The sequence below is a fragment of the Microsporum canis genome, genomic scaffold, assembly GCF_000151145.1.
Source record: "Microsporum canis CBS 113480 supercont1.2 genomic scaffold, whole genome shotgun sequence".
NCBI classification, from domain to species: Eukaryota; Fungi; Ascomycota; class Eurotiomycetes; order Onygenales; family Arthrodermataceae; genus Microsporum; species Microsporum canis.
Window position 1 is genome coordinate 126911 of NW_003299168.1, and position 25542 is coordinate 152452.

At 46.8% G+C, this 25542-nt stretch overlaps 11 protein-coding genes across 11 annotated transcripts; 5 read left to right on the forward strand and 6 right to left on the reverse strand.

Moving 5' to 3' along the window:
- Positions 1-16: 16 nt before the first annotated feature.
- On the forward strand, positions 17-1996 carry MCYG_01471 (threonine synthase; the record flags this gene model as incomplete). The annotated part of the gene is made up of 7 exons (XM_002848491.1): positions 17-70; positions 147-364; positions 422-572; positions 640-694; positions 752-898; positions 952-1175; positions 1244-1996. The coding sequence occupies 7 exons, from the start codon at positions 17-19 to the stop codon at positions 1994-1996; spliced, it is 1602 nt and encodes a 533-aa protein (XP_002848537.1).
- Positions 1997-2254: 258 nt separating this feature from the next.
- Positions 2255-3061, forward strand: MCYG_01472 (haloacid dehalogenase; the record flags this gene model as incomplete). Its single annotated transcript, XM_002848492.1, has 1 exon — positions 2255-3061. One exon carries the CDS (start codon positions 2255-2257, stop codon positions 3059-3061), a length of 807 nt encoding a protein of 268 aa, XP_002848538.1.
- A 545-nt stretch (positions 3062-3606) lies between these two features.
- On the forward strand, positions 3607-4988 carry MCYG_01473 (conserved hypothetical protein; the record flags this gene model as incomplete). Its single annotated transcript, XM_002848493.1, has 3 exons — positions 3607-4072; positions 4149-4813; positions 4905-4988. The coding sequence occupies 3 exons, from the start codon at positions 3607-3609 to the stop codon at positions 4986-4988; spliced, it is 1215 nt and encodes a 404-aa protein (XP_002848539.1).
- A 1322-nt stretch (positions 4989-6310) lies between these two features.
- Positions 6311-9096, reverse strand: MCYG_01474 (fungal specific transcription factor domain-containing protein; the record flags this gene model as incomplete). Its single annotated transcript, XM_002848494.1, has 5 exons — positions 6311-7442; positions 7501-8092; positions 8147-8263; positions 8332-8830; positions 8962-9096. The coding sequence occupies 5 exons, from the start codon at positions 9094-9096 to the stop codon at positions 6311-6313; spliced, it is 2475 nt and encodes an 824-aa protein (XP_002848540.1).
- A 429-nt stretch (positions 9097-9525) lies between these two features.
- Positions 9526-11096, reverse strand: MCYG_01475 (carboxypeptidase A4; the record flags this gene model as incomplete). Its single annotated transcript, XM_002848495.1, has 6 exons — positions 9526-9836; positions 9900-10022; positions 10081-10233; positions 10292-10394; positions 10465-10700; positions 10772-11096. 6 exons carry the CDS (start codon positions 11094-11096, stop codon positions 9526-9528), a joined length of 1251 nt encoding a protein of 416 aa, XP_002848541.1.
- A 2184-nt stretch (positions 11097-13280) lies between these two features.
- MCYG_01476 (alkaline proteinase) lies at positions 13281-14698 on the reverse strand (the record flags this gene model as incomplete). Its single annotated transcript, XM_002848496.1, has 4 exons — positions 13281-13522; positions 13605-13695; positions 13779-14318; positions 14384-14698. The coding sequence occupies 4 exons, from the start codon at positions 14696-14698 to the stop codon at positions 13281-13283; spliced, it is 1188 nt and encodes a 395-aa protein (XP_002848542.1).
- A 269-nt stretch (positions 14699-14967) lies between these two features.
- MCYG_01477 (uncharacterized protein) lies at positions 14968-15453 on the forward strand (the record flags this gene model as incomplete). Its single annotated transcript, XM_002848497.1, has 4 exons — positions 14968-15102; positions 15153-15228; positions 15264-15354; positions 15402-15453. The coding sequence occupies 4 exons, from the start codon at positions 14968-14970 to the stop codon at positions 15451-15453; spliced, it is 354 nt and encodes a 117-aa protein (XP_002848543.1).
- Positions 15454-15957: 504 nt separating this feature from the next.
- Positions 15958-16536, forward strand: MCYG_01478 (uncharacterized protein; the record flags this gene model as incomplete). The annotated part of the gene is made up of 3 exons (XM_002848498.1): positions 15958-15972; positions 16041-16350; positions 16526-16536. The coding sequence occupies 3 exons, from the start codon at positions 15958-15960 to the stop codon at positions 16534-16536; spliced, it is 336 nt and encodes a 111-aa protein (XP_002848544.1).
- A 408-nt stretch (positions 16537-16944) lies between these two features.
- MCYG_01479 (benzoate 4-monooxygenase cytochrome P450) lies at positions 16945-20302 on the reverse strand (the record flags this gene model as incomplete). Its single annotated transcript, XM_002848499.1, has 7 exons — positions 16945-17925; positions 17994-18405; positions 18827-19000; positions 19111-19160; positions 19514-19788; positions 19843-20006; positions 20073-20302. 7 exons carry the CDS (start codon positions 20300-20302, stop codon positions 16945-16947), a joined length of 2286 nt encoding a protein of 761 aa, XP_002848545.1.
- A 1329-nt stretch (positions 20303-21631) lies between these two features.
- Positions 21632-23374, reverse strand: MCYG_01480 (conserved hypothetical protein; the record flags this gene model as incomplete). The annotated part of the gene is made up of 2 exons (XM_002848500.1): positions 21632-22312; positions 22409-23374. 2 exons carry the CDS (start codon positions 23372-23374, stop codon positions 21632-21634), a joined length of 1647 nt encoding a protein of 548 aa, XP_002848546.1.
- A 969-nt stretch (positions 23375-24343) lies between these two features.
- Positions 24344-25367, reverse strand: MCYG_01481 (sterol delta 5,6-desaturase ERG3; the record flags this gene model as incomplete). The annotated part of the gene is made up of 4 exons (XM_002848501.1): positions 24344-24513; positions 24579-24736; positions 24800-25147; positions 25198-25367. 4 exons carry the CDS (start codon positions 25365-25367, stop codon positions 24344-24346), a joined length of 846 nt encoding a protein of 281 aa, XP_002848547.1.
- Positions 25368-25542: the final 175 nt, after the last annotated feature.

Sequence of the window (25542 nt, forward strand, 5' to 3'; positions counted from 1 at the left end):
CTTCGCATATATGACAATGTCAGTCACAGAGTCGCAGAAGTACTTGAGCTCCCGAGGAGGCTCCTACGGCGTATGTACCGATATCACAACCCCCCTGCAAAGAAGAACCCAAGACGAGCCTCAACTGATGCAGATAAATTGAACAGTTTTCCTTTGAAGAAGTCGTTCTCAAGGGGCTTGCATCTGATGGAGGCCTCTTTATCCCCGAGCAGATCCCTTCGTTGCCTGCTGATTGGGAGACAAAGTGGCGCAACTATAGCTTCCAGGAGCTTGCATTTGAGATACTGTCATTGTACATCTCTCCCTCTGAAGTCCCGTCGGATGACCTGAAGGATATCATAGCCCGCAGCTACGGAACATTCAGGTACAATTCCCCTAGAATGATTTAACGCAATGGTTCGTTGTTGACTTAGGTCAACAGGTCCCCGGACATCACACCTCTGGTTACACTAAACGAGCAGAAACGACTATACCTCCTGGAGCTGTTTTGCGGACCAACCTTTGCCTTCAAAGATGTTGCGCTGCAGTTCCTGGGGAATCTGTTTGAATACTTCCTCGTGAGGCGGAATGAGGTTCGGGCCCGCATGGATATTGATACGGAGGCTACAGGGTAGAACTAATTGTTTTGGAATCCTGTAGGGTAAGACCGGCAAGGACCGTCATCACCTTGTGGTCGTTGGAGCTACAAGTGGAGGTATGTTATGTTCTTCAATATGCCCTGCTAATGGAAGGATACTGATAATTCTTTTAGATACTGGGTCAGCTGCCATCTACGGGCTACGTGGGAAAAAAGATGCCTCAGTCTTCATCCTACATCCAAAGGGAAAAGTGTCTCCCATCCAAGAAGCTCAGATGACGACTGTGCTGGATCAAAACGTGCACAACATCAGTGTCCAAGGTATGTTCTAATCGCCGTACCCTATCTTTTATCCGCTAACAGTTTGGCTCCAGGCTCCTTTGATGACTGCCAGGATATGGTCAAGGCCCTCTTCGCTGATCCGGAGATAAATAGAACTCACAAGCTAGCGGCTGTGAACTCGATAAATTGGGCACGCATCCTGGCTCAAATCACCTACTACTTCCAGGCCTACTTCTCTCTTATCCGATCCCCCACTTATGCCAAAGGAAAGCCTGTTCGCTTCGTTGTACCGTCAGGTAACTTTGGCGATATCTTGGTGAGTGTGCAGAAATGCCAATGTGACAAAACCTGAACTTAGTTGCTCATGCGTTTTATTTGCCATAGGCTGGGTGGTTTGCAAAGCAGATGGGCCTCCCTGCCGAGAAGTTAGTTATCGCGACAAACGAGAATGACATCCTTGATAGATTCTTGAAAACAGGTCAGTACACAAAACAAGCGCAAACAGAGGCACAGACGGGATCCGCTGCCGTCAAGGAAACGTGGAGTCCGGCCATGGATATTCTGGTATCAAGTAACTTTGAACGGCTGCTTTGGTTCCTTGCATTCCAAGTCTACGGACAAGGGGACGTCAACGAGAAACGGAAAACAACCGGCGACACTGTCCGAGGATGGTTGCAGGAGTTATCTAGCAAAGGGGGATTCGGGGTTGACGGTAAGATACTAGAAGCTGCTCAGCGAGAGTTTGAGAGCGAGCGGGTATCTGACGAGCAAACAATCGACACCATTCGTTCGATTTACTCCACCTGTTTCCCACCCGCCCCTGTCAGCGCTGGTACCAGAGGGGAGGCTGGCGGATACATTCTAGACCCCCATTCAGCTATTGGAGTTGCGGCTTCGCTGAGGTCGATATCCCGATGCGCGGACACGTTCCACATTTCACTGTCAACAGCACATCCGGCCAAGTTTGCTGAAGCGGTGGATGCAGCCCTCCGAAACGAAAAGGGGTATTCGTTTGATAATGTGCTTCCCCCAGAGTTTGTTGGGTTAGAGAAAAAGGAACGCCGGGTCATTTCCATGCCGGCTGGAGCTACATGGAAGTCCATCGGCGAGGTTATTAACGACAAAATTGCCATTTAGATTAGTTTGATTAATACTGGACATGTGGATATATATGGTAACAAAAAGGGCCACTCGAATTCTGTATATTGTTTAAAAACAAGAATAGACCAGGAAACCTGCTTACTATATCATCATCCCCGCGTTTCTGCCGAGGGAATATCAAAGAACTTGTTAGAACAGGTTAGTAATACTGACGAGCAGAGTACAAAAAGTACGTCCAAGTCCATTCTCGGTTGAGGCAGTATACACTTCTTAAAATACCTTTCTCTGGCTAAAATGGACTCTAGTCGGCCCCTGAGCTCATTCCGCCTTCTATCCTTTGATATCTATGGCACCTTGATCGACTGGGAAACCGGGATCCAGGAGGCCCTCAAGCCATTAAGCCAGAGACTAGATGACGCAAACCCGCTAAAGGCCGACCCGAAAAAGCTGGGAGATGCATACAGCAGACATGAGCGAGCTGTTCAAGTGAAAAATCCGGGGTTAGCGTACAGCCTTGTTCTCAAGTCGGCATACGAGAGCCTGGCAAGGGAGCTGCGGTCTCTGCCAGCATCAGAACAGCTCCTCGACGAAGAGGCAACAGGGTTCGGCAACAGCGTCGGCCGCTGGCCCGCATTCCCTGACACGGTGGCCGCCATGCGCCGGCTGAAGCAGAAGGGGTACAAGCTCGTTCCCCTGTCGAACGTGGACGGAGAGTCCTTCTCCAGGACGCTGGCAGGGCCGCTGGCGGGGATGCGAGAGGGGCTGAGAGAAGACGAGCCCTTCTTCGACGCCGTTTACACCGCACAGGACATTGGCTCGTACAAGCCAGACCTGCGCAACTTTGAGTATCTGGTTTCACACGTCAGGTCTGGGTTTGGCGTCGAAGCATCGGACATCCTTCACGTCGCGCAGAGTCTGCACCACGACCATGTACCGGCGAAGGAGATGGGCCTCAACAGCGTCTGGATAGCGAGGGGAGGAGGGTCGAGCAGCATGGGGACCGACGTCACTGAGTATCTTCACCGGGACAAGGTCGCCTTTGGATGGCGGTTCAGCGACCTGGGCGGGCTGGCGGACGCTGTCGACTCTTTGCCGGTGTAGCACAGAACCCTCGACGAGCAGTTACACGTAGAGCAAACCATCTTATTCTCTTCTTGTCTCTTGTATAGCTTCGTCTCTTGTATAGCTTCTTGTCTCTTGTATAGCTTCTTGTATAGCTTCTTGTATCTTCGAGGTAAGGATGACTAAGCTGACTAAGCATCTCCGAAAAAGGTCGAAAAATCGACAAAAAAAGAACTTTTCGAACTTCAACTTTCACGCTCGAAAGAAAAAAAAAGCTCGACTTCGCAAACTCGCCAGACGCTGAAGAAGACGGAAGCAGAAAGGAAAGCGAAAGAAAGAGAGAGCAGAAAGAAAGGAGATACAAAAGGGCTTTGGATTGCTTCGTCCTGGCAATCCCCTACCCTCTGCCGCATCCCCATCTTCGTCTCATGCCGCCCGCTCGTCTTCGTCTCCTCTCGACCCGATCCCTTCCATCGCCACATCCAGGCTCGTCGAACCTGGCCTCTCCTCGCCGTCACCACGTCCGCGTTCACGCTTGATATCGCCAGCTGAAGCGCCTCGCGGTCACTTCTCCCTCCCCGTTGATGTCATTCAGTCCTCAGAACTATGAATCAAGCTCGTCCACGACACAGTCGACGTCTCCAGCCCATACGGCCGCCCAGTCGGCTAACCTCTCTTCTCCCCCTTCGTCCGTCGCCATGCACCCGCACTCGGTCTCCCAGTCGACTGTGACGACATCAACGTCTTGCCCGACGCCGGCTAGCAGTACCGGCGGGCCCGTGAGAGATGGACCGGATGGCACAGCGATGACCGCGTCGTTTGCTGGCGGGAAGATCCCCTTCGAAGCCCTTGGAACCGACGCGAAACTTCTTGCGCATGACCAGTCCAGTAATGAGAAGAGTATCAGCACGCACAAATCTTCATCTAACGATAGTAACGATCATGATCCAATGGAAATAGACTTGAAAGACGGAGCCGGTCCGCCGGAGGATCTAAGCCTAGAGTCCCTCCAACGAGATGTGGGAGAGGCGATAGGGCTCTGCAAATCCAGTAAGGCAGCCTGGCCAATATACTCTCTGTCCTTTTCTGGCGTCAGGATGTTGTTTATGATGATTAACACGCACAGCTTACACCTCTACTCTGCCGACCCCCAAGTTCGACATCGTATCGCTTTACGGTCTAGGCCCCATAGCTGCATCGGTAGCTCGCACAGATCCCGTCACAGGTGAAAAAATAAATCGGCTACGGAAGTCCTACGAAGGAAAGATCAAGGGTTTGGGCCTGGCCGGGAGGAATAAACCTGTCAAACAAGAGCCCGGTGCCCCTGGAGGCCTACGCAGCCTGATGATGTGGCCCGATGAAGAATGGTATAATCAAAAGGTTGCTGGGAAGGAGATTACGATCGCGGAACCGGATACCGCATTCTACAAGCAGCAGCTGAGAGCAATGAAAATGGAGCCAGGACTCACGCCAAGGAATGAATACTGGGAAGACGTACTTGGCCATGAAAAACCATCGAAAAATGTTGCTGAGCAGTTACCGAAGAAAGCGGCTGCCGGCTCCTTTAAACATACGCCTCAGAGCAACGGTACGCCCGCAGCACAGGCATCTTCTGCTGCAGCTGTGCCCGATCCTGGCCGACCGAAACGCGCTGGCCGGAAGAGAAGTTACCTCGACAGCAGCTTTGTTGGCTACGGTGAAGGCTTCCCCGACGATGACGATCTGGAAGGTTCCCTTTACTCCAACGAGGATGATGGAAGCAGCGCAGGGAAGAAAAAACGAAAGAAGATGGTTCGTTCTTCCCGCATGTTGATTAACCTACCTCGGGATAACATCTTGCTACTGCTCTGTTTTGATATTACTTTACTTACCATAATCATAGCAGGAACATGCGGCAGGAGGCCCTGCGCCGTTCGAACGAGGTGGCAGCTACGGTGTTGGGATGTTTGGCATTGGTGCCCGATGACAATATACCTCAAACACGGTCACCAAACAGGTCAACTCGTGGTCCCGCCTTCAAAATTCCTTCTTGCAACTTATGTTTCCATGCATACACATCGCCTCTAAAACAGATGTGGTCGTCTGACTTACTCTTCCATTCGGCAGCAGTGACGCTCGATGTACTTTTTTCAACGCGAAACAAACCTCGGTACAAACTACAAGATCACTAACCTTTCCCTTCCCTTTTACCTTAGTTTCTCTTGGACTTTGGTTCCTTAGTTCTTCAAATTTGCATAGTGGTGCAGGATATACCCGCTTCGGTCAAAACGGCGTTAGATGTTCACTGATTCTTCATTATCTTTCCTTTGCGGTGTTTCCGGAGATTCAACAGGACGGTGGTTATATTTGGGTTCTTTCTTGCTGCTTTTATCTGCTTTCCTTTTTCTTTCCCTTGTTATTATCCTTCCCTCTATTTTTACCCCACGGCTGTCTTTCTCAAAGGTTTTTATTCATACTTGTCCTTCATGTGGTGATGGCTAGAGGGACATATAAAGCCGCTCTCAGGAGCCTCCCGCATAATATTTCCTTTCCCTGGCATGGTTTTCCTTTTTCTTACCCTCTATTTGTCGTCCTTTTTTTTTTTACTCGAAGAGATATTTGTGAGGACGAGCAACCTGAGTTGACGAAACGAGGTTTGGCTGCTTGGTTTGACAGACCAAATAATCCGTGTATCGTAAGCATTAACTAACGTACATATGTGTGTATTTCCAAAGAAATTTAAACAAACCAGCTTTGATATCATCCGGTGGATGATGAATTATTACTTCTTTCTTCTCTGGCCCGTCATTGCAACAGTGTAGTTATTGTAGCCAAAATTTTGTATTCTAATCATAGCGGTTTAACCAAGTAAAAGGCAGCGCTTGTTTGAGGAATAAAGGGTAAATGGGGTATAAAGGCCTAACAAGCACACGATCGTGCTCTTAAACTGCTCATGAAAGGCTCAACCTAAACCAAAATGTTCACTTTTCAAACTTGCATGGGTTTTGAAAGTAAAGTCAGATAAACACTATCCCGTCCCGCTAGGGTATATATAGATGGCAGTCATAGCGTTTTTCGCGGGCCTAAGTATCTCGTTTCCAAAAAAAAAAAAAAAAAAAAATAGGGGGGATGAAAACAATAATCCAAAAGAAAAGATATAGAATAAGGAGGCCCAGAATCGTAATATAGAAAACATATAACCCATCGAGGTAAACATTTATTTTTTAAAAAAAGAATAATCACAAAAGAAGCGTGAAATGGGGCGTTGCAAAGTAGTGCGTTGTAAGACATGATAGCACACTGTTGCTTTTAAGGTACCATGCTGGGAGTGTAAAAGGTAGCTGGTTCTTCAACCAGTTGTGAAACATCTGGTAGGTCGTGCCCAATGGTATTCATCAATTCTGCGTGTTCCTCATAACTCAGCCTACGATCCCTGAATAGAGTGGATTGGTATGGCTGATTGAAAAATTGGGAGTATTGGTCACCGATAGTGCCTACCCATGACATCGGTTCGATAGCGACGCCAGGGTATGTCAGATAGCTTGCCGTCGTGGAAGCGGTATTATAATTAGGGTCCCAGTGGTGAAGGCCCGGTAATACCGAGGGGAAGTTATTATGGAATGAGCTGGGGTCAAAGTTGTTTCTTGGGGTCGGGCTAATGTCGCATTGTGCGAGAGTATTGGCTTCTGGAGATGAGAATGGTTGGGCTGGGCTGCTCGAGTTCGGGTCAATGCTTGATCTGTTCTCGTTACTGTAGGTGACTTGCTGTGGTAGGGTAAGATCATAGGGTATTGTTGACATTGTTGTATGGGGTGGAGGGGTTGTGGATTCGAACTTTAGCTGCCCCGGGTGAAGCGTTGCCGTTTCAAAAGATGTACGAGAATGTGCGGTTTCGTACGGACTTGAGCTAAGTCGATTTGATGTAGGTTTGTGTTGAGATATGGGAGATGGAACCGAGGCAGTGTTGGGCGAATGAGACATTGGAGGAGGTGTTGCAAAATCGGAGCTAGGAGAGGGAGATGGGCGATTTGAAGGAGGAGAATGAACCACGTAGGACTCATCAGTTCCATATGCTTTGAGGCAGCCGGAAATAAGGCTCTTATAGAGTTCGAGTGCAGATTCAACCCCTGGCCAACGCTCCGAGCTGATGGCAAGGATTTCCATGGCTAGGCGAATTTCCCCTATTACATCTCCGACAGGGTGTTCTTTTCGGATTTCAGGATAGGAAAGTGACCATAAAATGGTATTTAGTGCCATGAATACAGATTGTGTGAATATCCACGTAAGGTCTATTGATCCGTTGGCAACCTGTTCGCGCTGTATCTTGACATTAAAGACAGAAGCGTCATAGCATCTTTGAGCCGCATAAAGTGAAGGCTCCGGAATCTGTGGAGAGGGGCGATACATAAACACAATCATCGTGTTGCGTCTGCCTTGGAACCTATTATCATACTTAGATGATGCATTAGGGTTAAGGGTGCTGGAAAAGCAAAACTTACCACAACTGGCTAAAGCCGCTCCCTTCATCGTTTTTAGGGCATGATTCAACCCATCGATCCATCTTGTCTAGCATTTGCGTGAACCAAGGGTCTCTGTCGTCTAGCGGAGTTGGCCGTTTGCAAAGGTACAGCTTTCGTCGGATTTCGGCCTGTAAAAGCCTCATTTTAAAGAAATGAATTGCAATGCATTTTTTCATTATTGGTTGCGCTTCAGGTAAAATGCCACTAGGGGTAATATAACGGTCATCACAAGTATGGAAGAAATTGACGTTTATATGGTCATGGCTCACACAGAATGAGCTCGGGCGACCAAGGCTGTGCGAGAGACCATATTCCATAGACGTTATAATCCAGAACAGCCTTCTCCGCATGTCAATTTCAAGGTAGTTGAGCGGTTGCCCATTCGCTCCTTTAGTGATAGTCTCTTCGTCTGATATGCCGAGGTCTTGGCATAATTTGGCAGCAACCCCGACCACCCAGTAGGCGGCCGTTCTAGTTGGTGTCAGGAGGGAGTATAAGGCCATAAGAGCACAACATTGCAACGTTGAGATATCCATCTTGGCCAAACATCTGTCGAAGTAAGGTAGGGCAGCTAGGTAGTAGCTATCAGCCAATCCGGCATACTGTGTGCTGACTCGCTGCATACTGATGGCTATAACGAGGCGCAACTGGAAGTTCCGGCATGGATCTTGAGATCCGTTAAAGACGATATCGACATCAGAACGGAAGGTTGGCTCATGGAGTATGGGAATCATATATTGGGCTGCAGTATAAGAAAATAAAATTAGAATACTTATATAGCCCAAAAAATTCTCTCTTTGAAGTGCTTACCCCTTGCTATAAAGATATCAATGAGTTTATTTGTGAGTTCTCGAGGTGGAAGATTTGGTTCGGCCACAGAACTTATCATTGGAAAAACCTTTGAAGTCGGTTTTTGGCTCTCAATATCAAAGACTGATTTTATCTGCTGGGCGGTATTCTCGTTCACGACTTCTTTTATTGATTTTGAGCCCGTATTCTGCTTTGCCATGTCCATGACGAACCGGGTAATAGCAATGCCACTAGATGGCCCCAGGAACCTTGACTCATCTGTCTCTTTGAATTTGATAAGGCCTGCTCCGCGCGCCATAGCCTCGGCGTCAGGCGCACGATCGGCCTCATCTTCCAGTTCCTCAACCTCACGCGCGAGTCTTCTGATCTTCTCCCTTAGTTCAATAATATACGCTCGCGATACTGTAATTTCTTTGGTGTGGTCATAGTATTCGCATTTAGAGTTGCTTCTCTTGCATGGCTCACACCGGGGGATGCCTGGGTCACATCGGGACTTCCTCTATAATTGAGCATGTGTTAGCGCAAAGCGGTAAACCGTTCGCACATTGAACGTAGACATGGCTTAGTGGCTACGTCGGAAGATGTAAGGGGTCTTGCATGATGTAGAACAGAAGGTGGAATAGGCATTACCTGTTTACATCGTATGCAAGCTGTCAACGTGTGTGCGATGCGGGGAGCGTTAGCCTCATCGGATTGGGATGTAGCAATCGCATTTGAGGTATCTCGAAGATGTGAGGTGGTAAGCCCTGCGGCGGCGGGCTCCATTAGGATACATGGGGTCTATCACTGAGGCTTTGGCCGTTGTTCTCTCCCTCATCCAGCTTGAATGATGTCAAAAGTCGTTCATAATAGCAAGGGAGAGAAGTTGACGTAGGGCTGAACTTAAGCTATTTTTTTTTTTACAGCGATCTATTGCCTCGATGAGATCGGTCACGTGAGTAGACCTACCGGAGCACCCCTTGCAGTTGATACTTAATATAACGATGCAGCCGGCGGTTGTTGAACCCAGACCTTGACGTAATGGCCCGGCTGAAGCAGGCAGTGGCGTAGTATGTATATTCCACATATAATAACTATATAGTATGTACAGGAAAAGTAGGTATTTATAAACACAGCAGTCCCGGGACTACATGTCAAAGAGTAGGCATAACTAGACCGTTTATTACGGTTTTCAGCCGCAAGGTAACGAGACCCTTATTTCAACTTGCTAAACATGGCCTTGACACCGGCCCAGGTCTCTTCGCCACTTGGGATGATCTGGTCGGGAGGGAGGACGAAACCGTGCATACCAGTGTCACGGAGCTCAGCAGCGAAGGCAGTTTCGCCCTTGATCTCATCAACGACCCAGTCGACGGAGTTACCGTTGGCTTGGTAGATGGTGCTGCAAATAGGGCCAGTAGTAAAGCTGGTTCCGTGAACAGCCTTGACGGCATCAGCAAAGGAGCTTGCCATCTCCTGGAGGACATCGTCGTTTGGTGCGCGCGCAGAGCAGCTGTATCCGTAGGCTAGTGATTATAATGTTTAGCAAGGCGAGTAAACATTAGCTATGAGGGTTAATGTAAACTTACGGGTCATGAAGAGCTGGGAGTACGAGTGCCAGTCAACGAACATCTTGACACCCGCTCCGTCGGCAAGGCCCTTGATGAAGCTGGTGCTAGCCTTGGTCTCAGGGGCGGATCCGGGAGATGGTCCTGTGTTAGAAGTTAGTGATTTGAAGTATGTAAAAACCTGAACGCAAGAAGAACGAACCCCGGTAGGTCTCAGAGCATGGGTCGGTGGTGGAACCGTCGCCATCCCATTCATAAGGCCAGTTACGGTTCAGATCAGTTCCATAGCAGCCTTTCTCATTCTGCTCACGGTTCTTGCGCCACATACGGTCATGATCAGTGGAGAAAACAAAGCCTATGCAAGATCAGCTACTCTGTTGAGGGCGTGGTCAATATTTAAAGTGGCTATTTACCGTCAGGGTTTGTGATTGGGAAGATGTAGAAGTCGTATTTATCAAGGAGAGCAGCTCCGGCTTCTTTGTCCTCCAAGAGTTGGTTGAGAATATACTCGACGGTCTAATGGTAAAATGCATGCTTAGTTAAGATGATTCTCTGATGACTTAAGACAAGATTGAAATTAACCTACCATAGTGGTGATCCATTCACGAGCATGGACGGTTCCATGGAAAACAACGGCTGGCTTAGACCCTTTTCCGCCGCTACCCCAAACATGAACACCGGTAATATCACGGCCTTCATGAGACTTTCCAGAGGTAACAATCTCGGTGTTTTCGGCATGAGCAGACTGGAAGTCTTTCATGAACTTCAAGTGATCCTCATATTTGTGATACGATTGGAACCAGGTGTCATTTGCACCACCGTCTATATATCCCGAAACTATCGTGAGCAATTGAATCCGTTAGGGAGTTTTGACATCGGAAAGCTGAACCCACAGGAGTAAGGGCGGAAGGACATCTCGGATGCAATAGATCTTCCTAGGTCCTCATGCATAATTTGCTTTTTGAGGCCGGCTGCATGAGACATCTTCTCAAACTCGGCAATCTTCTTTGGGGGAACGACGATGTCGACATTGGCGTTGGCAGACTTGGGGAATTTCCAAGTCTCCAATCCCAACTGGGAGACAATATGAGAGATCTTGCTGGTGTCCTCTCCAGAGAGGCGCACGACCTTGTATCCATGGTAGTTGGCACTCTGCAATGGGATTGTGCCAGCCAAGGCTGAGCCGAGCAGTGTGGCAAGTACCAATAAAGGTTGCATAGTTGCGAGAAGAATGAAGCTAAAGATATGGAAAGAATACAGTGACCGTAAGGGAGCCAGACACCAGTGCCTGAGGTTTCAGTTCAGAGAAAGACAAACTTCTGAAAGGTGTGATGGGACTAGGCCCTTTATGTATGCTTCGGATTTGCCGATCAGCGGGAGAAAAGAACATCCGCCATGATGGATAAAGTTCCTTTCTCGAGGTGGAGAAGGCTGTCAACAAGCCCAAAAGCCATACTATGTTTACATAGTACGTATAACGGTACACAAAGTTTTGACCTTTTGAAGTATGAGCGTCCACATGGCGTTTCCACTCATAAAACACGCCTGTCTCCCCGTTGTGTGCTATGCAGCGGCTCGATTCAGAAGGACCGAATTCTGTCTCTGTCTGACGCGTGGCTATTCCAATAAAAGGACGCTGGTAAATGATACTCCATCATTGGTGACATAGTGACACGTGAATTGCCCATCTTCTTCATAAGCACACACTCTGAGGCACAGTTTGCACTTATGGTAATAGCCTGAACGCTGGATAGAGTCAATGACACCATCGCTAGGAACAAGAATCTCTGCCGTAGCCAACCGTTGCCCCATATCGGAGGATTGTCTTCGGGCATTCATTCTTCACAGGTATACGAAGGATGGTACTGAAGGATGTACTCTCCGTCCACAATGACGATCACAGCATCCGGGAAGGCCGCGCACCACGGCCCATGCAACGTGCAAGACAAGACATCACTTGTCAATCACACATGTAAACAAGCTTATACCTGCGAATAAAGCCTGGCTAAAAGGGCAGAAAATGGGGCATCATGAACATCTATCACGAGTCTCCAGAGACTGCTATGCCGATCTCTGGCTGACCCCACAGATAAACAAACCGTAATCAAACCAGAGACCAACATGGCATGAGAGGCGTGTCCGATGCAGGGTTCTGAGAGAAATGGGTTTCAGACCACCAGAGCGACAGACCTGTCAGGGCGATATTTTAAGTTGCTTCACATTTCACTCCGAACCCTCAAAGCTGTCTGACAAGCGATAGATCCAACAAACTTTCGACCATCGGGAGTTCCTCTTTTTTGCTCATAAATTCTGTTGGACACGGACCGGAGATTTTAATTGGCAGCGCTTGAACAAGAGTATTTCCCTGGCAGCCAAGCTGCGCCCTGTCGTTGGTTGCTTTGCCCCTGAAGTTCTTTTTTAGAGGCGGATGTCGAAACTGTCCCTGCCAATTAGTTCTGTGGGCCAGCGTTGCAGTTAAAGGCCCAGGATAGTTGCAGGTTAAGGGGCGCGCTCAACCCCGCGTTCCCCAGCCCGTATTTTTCGTTAGGATCGGTTGTTGTCTCATGTTGTTGACCCAGGCTATTTCTTCCTGTTTAGTGCTGAACGCCTGGAGTTTCACCTCTGTCTCTGGCAGCCAGGCCGTTTTCAAATGCAACTTTCCATTTTATAAGTATTGCTCCGTAGACGACTTTCACAGAAGCAAACATTCTTCAAGTATCGCAAGCTGGATGTCTCGACAGCGACTTGCTTGGTTGGAAGTTGACATTTCCCCTTTAGGAAATTTTCACGTGATACGGGATAATTATTGGTCCGAGAGACGGCATTGTCACGTGGAATTTACAGATGACTAAGAGGCAAAAAATAACAACATCTTCAACACTTTGAATCTTTGATAGCCAATACAAAGACAAGAGACGAAGGCTGATGCGTGAAGGCGACTAGACGCGAGAATAGATGGTATGTTGTCACCCTCGGCATAGTGTCCTACTCTGGTCGTTGCACAACGTATACAGCATCGGATGGCAAAAGCATGGAAATTGATGGCGTCTAGATCTGCTGAGTCCTCCTGCTGCTGAGCACCCCGGATAAGGAGGGATGATCCTGTGCTTAGGGGCCTGAGAGTTGAAGCTTACACAAGATACACATGATGAGCAAACAAAAGTCAGATCTACTTTGGTTGTGTTTTAGCAAGGTCATAACAAGTTGAACGCATCCTCTGGAGCCTGGCTGGATATCGCCACTTCTATTCCACTTGATCTTAACCTAAATTCCCTCCAATGGCCCAAAAATAGAACAATAGATCAATACAATGATCTCACAGCCAGCAGCATTAATGACGGGAAGAATACCCCATTTTCTGCAGTGGCAGCTAGCTATTCACCAATCACATTGATGATCCATTTACGCACCACTACCGTTATAGAGTAACCTTCTAGTGGTGTCTGGTCCTGGGTTTTTCACACTTTCCAGTGCGAGCTGTTTAATGCGGTCACAGACTCTGCCTGGGCCGATTCCTTCAAGGGCCATCAGATATGCGCCGACTCCACAAACGTGAGGAGAAGCCATCGATGTACCGGACAGCGTCGCCGTTCCTCCATTGGGGTATATTGAGAGTATTTTATCCCCTGGAGCATATAACGCAACTGTATATTTCAAAACCGTAAGCAATGTGAAACAACCCAAGAACATTAACATGATTCCATTCCGGAAAGGAAAGCCACTCACCAGTCGATCCATAGTTAGACCAAGACGTTGCTTGGTCTTGAGCGTCGGTAGCAGCAACGGTGCAAACACCTCTTGCAGAAGCTGGAGAGAACTGTCCCGCATCGGTCTTTCGGACGAGTATGTTAGTTTCCCTAAATGCCCAGGCCGATAGAAACTAGAAAATGGAAAACTTACCCCATCATTTCCAGCTGCCACAGCAAGGAAGATACCAGACCTCTGTGCTGCTTCAGCTGCGCTGTTAAAAACACTAGAGCTACGGACACCGAGACTCAGATTCATGGCTGCCTTGCCACTCAGACCGTTACTACTAGCATGGTTGGTACTCCACTCGATACCCTGGATAACACCGCTGGTAGATCCCGTGCCCTCGGCATTGAGCACCTTGACTGCAATGATTCTTGCTTTCTTAGCAACACCATACGTTGCTCCCGCAAAGGTTCCGGCAGTATGAGTACCATGGCCGTTCTGGTCCGAATTCTCACTATCAACAGTGTTAACCCCCCAAGTTGCACGGCCGCCAAAGTCAGGGTGGTGAATATCAATGCCAGTATCAACACCATAGATAGTGATACCGCTGCCGGCATCGCTGTCGTAGACGTAGTCGAAACTACCGGCCTTCTTGTGTGAAATTCGGCCAAGACCCCAAGATGGTGCATTCCGTTGGGTATTCAGGGCAGCCATTTTCACTACACGATCTGCTTCCACATAGTCAACCTGTTGGAAGCATCTAGTCAGATATATAACATCATAAACATGCAAAAGGCTGGTATATCACATACATCAGAGCTTCGGGTGATCCTTTCGATGGACTCTTTATCAAATGTTCCACAATATGCCTTGAACCCCTGGAAATCAAAGGTAGTCTTGAGGCCATCAAGCCCATCCGCCGCTCCATCACGCTTGCTACGGCGATGGATCCTGGATGCCCAAACCTGATGATCTTTGAACTCTGCCTCTGTGACAGCGCCCTTCATCACAACGATATAAGAGTTAGGGATGATATTATCGACATCATCGAGACCGATAAACTTAGAGGTGTCGGCCAACGACAGCGCAAAAATGGAAAAGGAAAATAAGGTGCGGAAGAACCCCATTGTCACGTCACGGCTGGTGTTCAGTTGATGTTGCAAAGATAAACGATCCGCTGTAAGAATATCGAGGTGAGGTCCAGCATTTATATACAAATCCCAGCCGCCCTTACCGGTCTATATTGGTATCGCAGAGTCGTGATTACTGGTACTTGGCCCTACTTTTCATCACGAGTGTTGCACTTCATACATCATTGTTGACGCATTACCTGGGTGGCTGCAGCGACCGTAGCTCAGAGCAAACTGCGTAAGCCGGATACACTAGGATACCAGGGATGCTCCATTCTTCCAAGGAATCACAGGCTGAGCCATCTTCAGCTATCCCCCATAGATCAAGTTATCTTGTCGGACAGCAGAAGAAGAGTACACGGGAACCAATGTGTTATAGGACTCATGCAGAACTTGTCCATGTAACGTTCTCGGGAAAATCGTGAGAACTATGTCGGATATAATCCAATAGTCTGGGTATCAGGCATGTCACTGGCGTCGTCACCACTCTCTCGCCACATATCATACCAGCGAGCTTTGGGGCATATGCAAAGATGAACATGCCGGTTATACATGTTTGTAGATGCCAAAGCAAGTATATGGGACGGTACTATCTTTGATACGCAAGATGACAAGACCTGGCATTTTATGAGTGTAGAAACAAGCATAAGATGGTCAGTTTCCTAGGCGGTAGGACCCATAAACGGGCTTTTCCACGAAGCCTAGCTAACTGGTTCCCCATAGGATATAGGTCATCCCGAGAGGCTAGCTAATGGAGGGTAAGGGAGATTAGATGGTTTTCCTCATCAGCCAACGGTAGAGGCTTCTTTAAGTCAAGGATCACCTGCAATGCTATGATTAACTTTTTGATATTCCGATGAAAGGACACAGTAAATGTGCTCTTGACAGGATGACGGAGTCTATCCCTGTTTTTCCGGACTTCCCACTTAAGTTACCAAAGGGATAGACTGTAGTCGTATCTCGAGATATGACACTTGGGGAAAATCCTGTGTTAAAAGCAATCATCATCAAGGCGAGAGGTATGAGACACCTGGAGTCTTTACCTAGTTCATATGTCATGGGCCTCTAGATGCCGTACTTAGTGTCGTTGCACACCTTCTTCCATGGTTATCCTCAGTAGACGTAAAAACTGGGGGGTTGTACAATACACCACAGGTTAATATAAACATACGAATATGTTACACTATCAGCCGAGACCAGCATTAGCCCATTGCACAAGTTCGATATGCAACTCGTGCCTCCAACTTTAGAATGACATGAGCCCATCGCGTGTGAGAAGTTCGTGGACCAAAGCGCTTCATAAAAGCGTGAGCAGGAAAACTGATCAGTGACGGGATAGCTTTTGCCTATATTATCGTTGCGGGAGGATTACCCGAAACCTGTGGCACATATACGAAGAGTTGAAAGCTGCGGTCAAATGGGCCTCATAAACACAAACCGGGGAATAAATCAAGATTTAATATGGGAAAATACGCCGGATCGCTGGTGTCACTTGGCCGATCTATTCGCTCCTAATGTGGGCCTAAACTCTTGTGAAAAGTATTCATCAGGGTATCAATCCGTTAGAGTCAAGGGAAAAGTACTGGCCTCTATCAATTCAGAGATCCAACTGGTTTACTTAACGTTGTCAGTTGCGATATGCGTACTGGGTACGGTCCTTGGGTCTAAATTTGGCCATATCGGATTTCGTTATGTACTATGTAGGACTTGATAGAGGCGAGGACCTAGATCTGGCTCGGTCTGTGTAAGTCTGTTCGTTCTTATCTAGCATATATCGTATCTGGATGTTGAAGAAGCTGATACCGCCCACGGGTCGACTTATAGTAGCCTCATGAACTACTTCTCAGGGCATTCCTAATCGAATTGACAGTATGAACAAGGCCGGAAAAGCCCGAGAGAGAAATGAGTATCTTAATCCGTCATCTAACCACCGGCATACGGGATTTTCTTGCTGAATCTCGGCTGGCTGCACGTAAGTCAAGAAAGACCTGTGACCTCACTAGCCCCTAAATCAGGTCTGACAAAATCATAGAAAATGCAAACTGCTATATTCGCTAAGATCTTTAACAGATGTCTCAGTAGTACCAGAACCGAAAAACGTTACATACACGGAGAACGAAGTTTGTTCGACGGGTATAGTGAATGAAACGGTCCAAGAGGCTCCCCTTTTCCATCTACCGGCGAGGCCTGACGAGATGAATTTGCGAATTCTGGATGAGGTATTAACAGCAGTTCCCGTAAGTTCAAGCATCATTAGCTGAGCGATCCCTCTCCCTGAATTGAACCATTGGTCCCTTCTTCAATGGTACAAAATGGTCTTGTAGCTGATATTCACTACTCCTACGTCGGCCTGGATGCTTGCTGGTAAGCGTTCCTCCTCCACTCATTTGCCTCAATTTTTCGTCCTGAGGTATGCGGATATCAAACTTGAAGAGGAGGGTTGCAAGGGTAATCTGAAGTTCCAGGTAAGCCAGATTCTTCCCAATACAGCCCCGAGGCCCGGCACTAAATGCGAAAAATGCGTATCGAGCATTGGAAACTTCTTCAACGGTTCTTTTATCATCCTCAGCGATAACTGAACATGGCTTATCGGTGGCAATCCATCGCTCTGGCCGAAACTCATACGGAGAAGAGAAATACTCTGCATTACGATGGATGACATACGGAGAAACTCCAAGCGTGGTTCCCTCCGTAAAGTAATTCCCATCAACAGTGATGCCCCCGGGTAGCGTCTCTACCATCAAGCCGCTTAGTATCGATGGGCTGAGTCTCAGCGTTTCGTCAATGCATGCTCGTAGGTAGGTAAGGTTATTGAGCTTGCTTCCACCGCGAATTTCCTCGATAGAGCTAAATGTAGATAGAATCTCAGTCGTGGCCCTTTCTAAACACTCTGGGTAATGAAGAAGATAAAAGATGACTCCAGACAGGGCTGTTGATGTTGTATCGGACCCAGCTGCTATTAGAAGACTAGTCTCAGCGGCAAGTTCAGCGCGACTGAGCCCATTTCCTGTCTCCGGATCCTTTGCATTGATTAGGTAGTGCATCAAGTCTTTCTTAGGGAAATCAGGATCATTCATTTCAGTGGCTTTGAGACGTTGAGACAATTGGTCGGCGGCATAGGCCGTATAACGCTTTCCATCCTGGGCTAGCTTTCCCCCGAGGATTTCCAATAGTTTGCTACCAAGTAGAGGACGAACAAATCTAGCAAATGGCAAATAGCCGAGCTATAACAGATGTAGTTAGTTCGGAGTTCAACTAAATGTATCAACGGGGGCCAGTTGTTTAGGCTAACATTATAAAGAAATTGGGTCGCAGTAATAATAAGAGCAGGAACATATCGGCTGTCTTCGCTCTTCATGCAGTTGAACTTTGTATTGAACGTCAAGTCTCCCATAATATCATAGCTCAAGTAAGTACTCCAGTCATTCATGTTCTGGGGAACTCCCCATGCTCCTGGAGATGCGGCCGTCTTGCTGAGTTGATCACAACATGTTTTGACATTATCAACGATAAACTCTTCAGAAGACCTCAGCGCAGCATCAGAAAAAGCATGCTCCATAACGCGGCGCCGAAAGCCGTGTTTCTCCTTGTTGATTTCTGTATGAACAGTATGTGCATTGGAAGCAGAAGCGTATAGAGTTAAATACCAATCGCCCTTTTTCACATTTGCGTTGCGGTGATATATCTGTCGCATACCTGATGCACTATTAATGGATATTTTATTCGGACCAGTACGTACAACCGGGCCTATCAACGTTTGTTAAACAACTCTTCGTTCTAGCTTGATTTATATTTGGCTTACCATAAATTTCATGCTGTCTCAAACATTCTAGATGGCGGTCACCACTAATAACTTCGAAGAAGAACGGCCAGTCGGATAATTTACTCCAGAATGGCCCAGGATATTTCGCTAGGGGATGTAGCGTCAAGCGATAAACTGCAACCAGTGGAACCTAATTTCATTTAAAGATTCGTGTAAAGTATTAGCGAGAAGGTCATTAAGCGCGCACACCATCTAAGGCATATAATTCCATATAACATGGGTATAGAATGTCGGTTTTTTGCTCACATAAATCGCTATGATGCTCACAGCCAGCGGTATAATCCATTTCTCCTGGAGTTCACCTAGTAGATGTAGTGGAGGCAAGGAGCTCATTGTCATGAACGAGGTATATTCCTGCCCTGTTGATACTTATTGAGGCAGCTTTAAAATGGGAAGAAAATGCCGAGTCAATAGCAGGCCAAGGCCCAATGATGATATATAATAACGATCCACGCGGGGGATCTATGTTGGCGCAGCTAGTACGAAGTATTATATAAATACTTTGTAAATGCGGGTTTCAATCTCGGCTAGCAGTGCAGGGTTTAATATGTGCCAGCCAATCCCATATCAAGCCTTGTCCGATTACATTGTTGCCATGTAATCAGCAGGATGCGGAGTACGAGGCGGGGGCAGTAGCTGATGTGAATGTATCTCTTCGGTAGATATCTTACCTATATGTAGCTCCTCAGCTTCCAAAGATGACATCAGCGTTGCATAACAGATCAGGCAGTCTCTTCTCAGCGTACCCGCCCCAAGGCTATGCGGGTGTTAACCCCATATTTCGAATCCTACTGTCTGCCAAGATTCGGAGCCTATCGATAGATAGATGAAAAATATCAGAGGGATTCCTTCCAGGAAGTAAGTTTATCCCAAAAAGCTGGCCACGTGTCACGGAAATGGCCTGTGATGCAGCTGTAGTAGGTGCAGGGAAGATGGACTGTATCTAGTTAGACAATATAGTTCTGGGAAACGAGAGAAGATCCAAGTACCTCGCTTTGTAATAGATTTGATCCACCAGGACCCCGTTCATGGATTTCGAAGTCCCCTTTAACGCGATCGTTTGAAATTTTAGACCATTTGATGAGAATGACAAGCTCTACAGGCGCGCCTTGTAGCCACAAATCTTTGTCGCGCACAAGTCTTGGCCAGGACTCCGTCCATCCTGTTTCAATGACAACAGTTGGGAAATATCGTTGGCTCGGAACTATACATGCATCGGGCTCCTTTACCGAGTTTGCATAAGGGCCTTGAAACCCTCTGAATGCTATTCAACTAGGTTATTAACTGGAGGTGGAGGGTATGAGTACACAGTACATACATGTGCCCACGCAAAATTCAAGACTATATAATTCCTGTGCCGTTAAGAATCCGGTGTCCCGCATGTGATACAATTCATGCGTGATCCACGGTGAATGAGCGTTATGGATGGGCGTAGGCATGACCCCGATTGTGATAGTTTGACTATGGGAGTTGTATGAAATTCTAAAGGTGTGCATAGATATTAATCATTGCTTGCGAAATAAGATCGTTGTTAGGGGATTAACATACCTTGGAAAGACGCGCTCAATATCTGGATCTTCGCAGAGGGAGATGGTTACCACATAACCTGTTTCTGGAGGGATCCCGTCGAAAGTCAAGTCCGTACTCTCGTTTGATTCTAGGATTGTTCTGCGAATATGATTAAAGAGTTTCTGAGGAGAAGGTGGATTTAAGACGGGTGGTGCGTTACTCCTGAGTAAACGCTCTGGGGGCTTGTCGCCCGGAAAGATGCTACTCATTGTGCTGAAAAACGATAGTAACTCCTAGAAATAAAAGGAGACGAGTCGAGGGCTTATGAAGTGTAAGAGTGTTACTAGAGCTAGAGGACAATGCGTTTGAAGGGCAAGGTGTGTTGCTATGAATAATGTGTTGTCTTTATCATTAGGATAAAGAGAAGAGATGTATAGCTTTCGCTTTTAACTTTTATATATGACGAACGCCAAGTGAATATAGCTTATGTAATTTTAATTACATAATAAATATTTTTCCTTGAGGCTTCAAACGAACCACCAGCGCAAATCCGGGCTGGATTTCCCACTCGATCTTGATAGTAGGCAGGAGATGTCAGATTGGCGTCAGATCCGCTACAGTGTTTAAAGCGTCCATCCGATAGGGAAAAGTCCAGTGCAGCTTCGATGTTGCCGGCCAATTCTCTAGAGAACCTCCTCTGATTAACTAACTACGGAGTAGCGATAAAAGCAGGCAGATAACCCGCCGACTCATTGGCAAAAACTAAAGCCAAAGTTCTTCATTTACAGACACGATAATGTCCTATATGAAAGGAACTTAATGTTGCAATGTCCTTTTGATTGAAACATCGAAACGGAATATAACTGGCGAATGCATGAGTGGAATTGTTTGATGCTGTTCAATTACCTACCATGCAAACTCTTATCTCTCATAGCATCCTAGGATAAGTTTGCGTTTGTTATGGACGGTTCTCGCTTCATATATCACTTTAAACTTGACTCTGCCAAACCGTCGCCCGAATGGTTCCTGAAGAGCGACGGTTACTTCCGACTGGGCTCAAGATATTAGGTATCTATACCAATTACTTACAATGAAAGTCCCTGGAAACTCGCCTAGAGCGAGAGAATAAAGAAAGGCGTTACGGCTTCTTTAGCACACATTAATGCGGATGCTTAAGGACAGAGCTACAGCTACGAAGTTGCTCCAAGAGCAATGGTTCACCGACAAACCACTTAGGTAGTAGCCCATGAACCTTCCTTGAAACAGTCGAGCTGACATTAAAGTTGGATAATCATCACTCCAGTTCTATGTATTATAGGGTATAGAGATTTGAAGGTCCTATATTTGATGGGGTAAGTGGCTCTGTAAAAGGAGCATTTGGGATGGACTTTGGAAAGGATAGGTATCTTGTGACAGATCTAAGTAGCTTATCTCCTTTTATTTTATTCAATCCGGAATGCCAAATAAATGTCGTTAACATTATCTTATTTACTGGTTCTGACCATATTGTCTATAGAATTAAGCTACTAAATAGCGGATCCTTCGGAGTATAAGTGAACATTAATGGCATTATCCCCTCCGTGTACCCTCATCATCTTTTAACACTCACCAATTGCGATAGGATCAGATTGCACTCCATTGCCAGGCCCTCCAACTGCAGAAACTAGAACCTTTTTGCTGGTGGTTTGCGCCTGTATCATCGTCTCAAACCCACCCCAAGGCTCATTTTTTATTTCATTTACTTTTCTGTCGTCCGAATATTCAGACAATTTCCATGACTTCACATCTGTGGCTCCATTCCAGCTCACAAACACAACTATATCCTTATCCGTCTTGCGGCATGCCTTGACACTTGGTTTCGCGCTCGGCATTCCAGTCCAAGCAACCCGATGCACTCGATAGGACGCATCCACTAAATCATGTCCGTAGCGGATTTGCATAACAAGTTTATCATCCTGGTTATATTCTTCAATGAGTGGGATTTGTCCATGATGCACCAATGCATGTCCATTTGGCAGCGACTGGAAACTTCCTAGATCTCTAGAGACGACGGGATTCTCTCTATTCCACAGCCTTCGCTTTCCGATGACTTCCTTCTTCTGGAGGTCAATGTCTAAGACAAGTCCGGTTGATGGGTTTCTTCCATTGCTGAATTCTGAGTTATCGTTGTTGTGCATGGAGACACTGAGTTTTTCCTCTGATTGTTCATTGAGGCGGAAGCCGTATTGGAAGCAAAAGTTCGAATTCAGTCCCAATTTGAAGTCACCACCATTTATACCCTAGAAAGCGTTGAAGGTTAGCCATCATATTAAGGAGAGCAGAGATTTATGAGATTAAGAATATTTATAATAATAGGAAAGAATAGATCCACTTACATTAAGGTTCCAGGAAACTGTTCCGTTGCGAGCAACATGTAGTATACTGCATCCATAGTCCCATGAGATAAGGTAATCATCCCCATACCTGACGGTGGATGAAGTGCGGAAGAAATCCCATGGGTTTTTCTCAGATGTCCCCGTACCGGCAAGCGGGCGTTGGGACAGTTTGAATGGAATTTGGTCAATATGCTCCACGGCACTCCAGCGAAAGAGGACCTTGTTTGTTGCAATATCAATGTCATAGATCAAACCATCAACGACCCAGCCATCCTTTGGGCCTCCCACGGATTGAAGATCAGCTTGGGTGATATTAACCGCAGCCACGAGAATGGATCCCTTGTCATTTTCAACGATTCCCTCGTGGTAATCGATATGGGATTCAACCTCCTGATCGAGACCTGTGTTAAAATATTCGCCGGACAGGGTGATCTTGTGTACTAAGTCGTAGGAGCTGTTGCGGAGATTGATGGCACCGTGACCATACCCCGTACCCGTGAATTGGCCCTCCCAGTAAACAAGCATAGGGTTCCCATGCAGCTTCTGTGGGCGAAAACCGTAGATGGTTCCCTCTGGGCCTTGCCAGACGAGCTGGCCATCATCTTGGTAAATCGAGGGATGACCACTACGATGGCCGTTCCAGGGAGTAAGAAATATGTATCCTAGCTCAGTCTCGCCAGTCTTGGAGGATTCAACAATAGAGGCACGAATGTCGGTACTATTGAACGATTGTACAGGCCATGTGCTATTAGAATCTGGGGCTGCCTGAGCAGACGTTGCTCCGATGCCTAGAGCATAGAGGGTAACCAATGTCGGGCTGCACAACTTCATTTTGACTATGGTTTCTGGTCCTGTACACTTGTTTCTTTGGAGCTGCTGCTTGTCAGGGAGGGCAGCAATGCTCGAATATATATAACCTGCGGGTACAGGGATGGATTCAAGCCACCCGCGGACCCTCGCCGCCATAGGGTGGCAGCTGCAGGATAGCGATCTGCTGTCATTCCCTCACGGCACTTTGAACCTGAAGGGATGAAACGCTGGGTTGTCCAATGATGGCCATCAATCTACCCGGAAACAGATTCCGGGAATGATACTGAAGACTGACGAGCATTATCGAATGGCGAGTCAAAACCATCTGGCCAGATAAACGCAGGTTCGAGATATCGGTACTTGCGCCATGACCGAAACCAAATCCCGATAGAGGCTTTTGCAGGGTTGTTGTTTTTCTGGATGCTGCAGAAGTTGATCAATCCGAGCGACTTTGATAGCGGCTGTGGAACTGGCAAACAAGCTGCAGCAACATGAGCCTGATTGTCATCAACATGAACATATATGCTGATTATAAGTTCCTCATCTGCTCGTCCAAGGCTCTGTATACTCCGTACTCTGCACGCAACAGCAACAGTATTGGCCTGGGTTTAGCTGTATCTCAGGGGGTAGCTGCTATGATCGTCTTGCTGCAGATCATACCAAGCCTTCAGTTGTTTCAGGACTAATTTTTATGGAGTTAGTAACTATATAGTATATTAAACTGAAATACTAGCTCTAAAATACATTACTCACGTATTCTAGGAAATCTCCAATATGGAGTCTATAAGGAGATATTTGATATGTTGCGTGGTGGATCAAGATGTGGATGATAATCTTTATTCACCTTTTCCTCTAAAGTATTAATTAAATAAATACACTACCACTTAGAGTAATTACCATGCAAGGATGATGAACATAAAGAGCACCAGATATATAGTAGAGACTCCTAGCTCAGCATCCTTTTCATACATATATAACAGTAAATCACATAGCCTCTAAGCCTTTGAACGCCGTTAGTTGGCTATAAATAACCCATTCCCGCCTCCTTTCCGCCAACACCGCTTATGCTAACAGTCAATTAGCACCATCATCATGCCATTTATGGTCATAACATGTTATTGGAGCTTATTTATGGCCCTTTCGCGATATCCTTAAGGGATTCGCAGAACCTGTCCGGAAATGGCCCAGTGGGTTTTGATAAGTGCCCATGAGTACGTCCCAGATCGTAAGCATCTGTCCGAAATTGGCCTTTGGGTTGAGATGATGTACCGTGTGAAAACCCTTCCTACTATCGTCTACGGAGCATATGTTCCATTAGCAACCTTCCTGTACAAAAGAAACGGGGCTGCGGTAAACATACGGCTCAGAATGGTCTCCACAGTACTGCATAGTAAAAGTAGAAGATACGATGTTATTGACATGGGAATGAGGAAAGGGACACCCAGGTTGGGAAAGCTCATAATGAAGGCTTCCAAGGGGTGGAATGCGAAGGCAGAAAAAGGCGTTGAGATGATGAACCTCCACCTATATTTAGCATCTCTACTTCGAACCATTGACATTGCTTGTGGGGAGAAATCTTACCGATGATGGCTTTTATGTGTGTATGAATATAGTAGTGGAAGGTGGAACATCCGATGCAGCCAGTAGACTCCCGTTTCTATGAGGAACATCGCGAGGGGGTATTGGAGAATCTCATACCATGTTCCTGGACCATCTTTCATGGAAAGATATAGACGTGAATACCCATTTATATGAAGCATACCGAAGAGGGTATTGGCTAGCCCAATGCCAATTATACCAAGCAGGGACTCGAGGATCTCATGTCTGATCTGTGCTTTGCGGAACCGTCTATCTATCCGTAAATTTTGATCGAAAGACCGGATATACCAAATGGTTGACAGAATAGCAAATAGAGATATATGGCCTACACTATCATAGCCATCAGTAGGAGATGTAATCAAGTTTCAGTCTGGCCTTACAGCGTCAAAATAAAGAGTGCACAGCCCTGTCTAGGTATAGACTGAGCATCAAGTAGATGGGTGCGTATTTGATGGTAAATTTCTGTGAACAAACGGAATCCGTTTGAAAACATTTCTTCCAGATATAATTGAGTGCGCTGGACGTCTATCAAAGTCGAGAAGTTAAGCATGATGGATTGAGGATCAATGAAAAGACAAGTGATATATCCATGGCGTAAATATGCCGTGAAACGCGAGGGTTTTTATGCGCTCCTATCCCCTACTGTATGAGGTGAGGGATATAATTTTTTGGGGGCGCCCAGACAAAGAAATCACTCTTTTGCAATAGTGACAATGGCTGCGTTT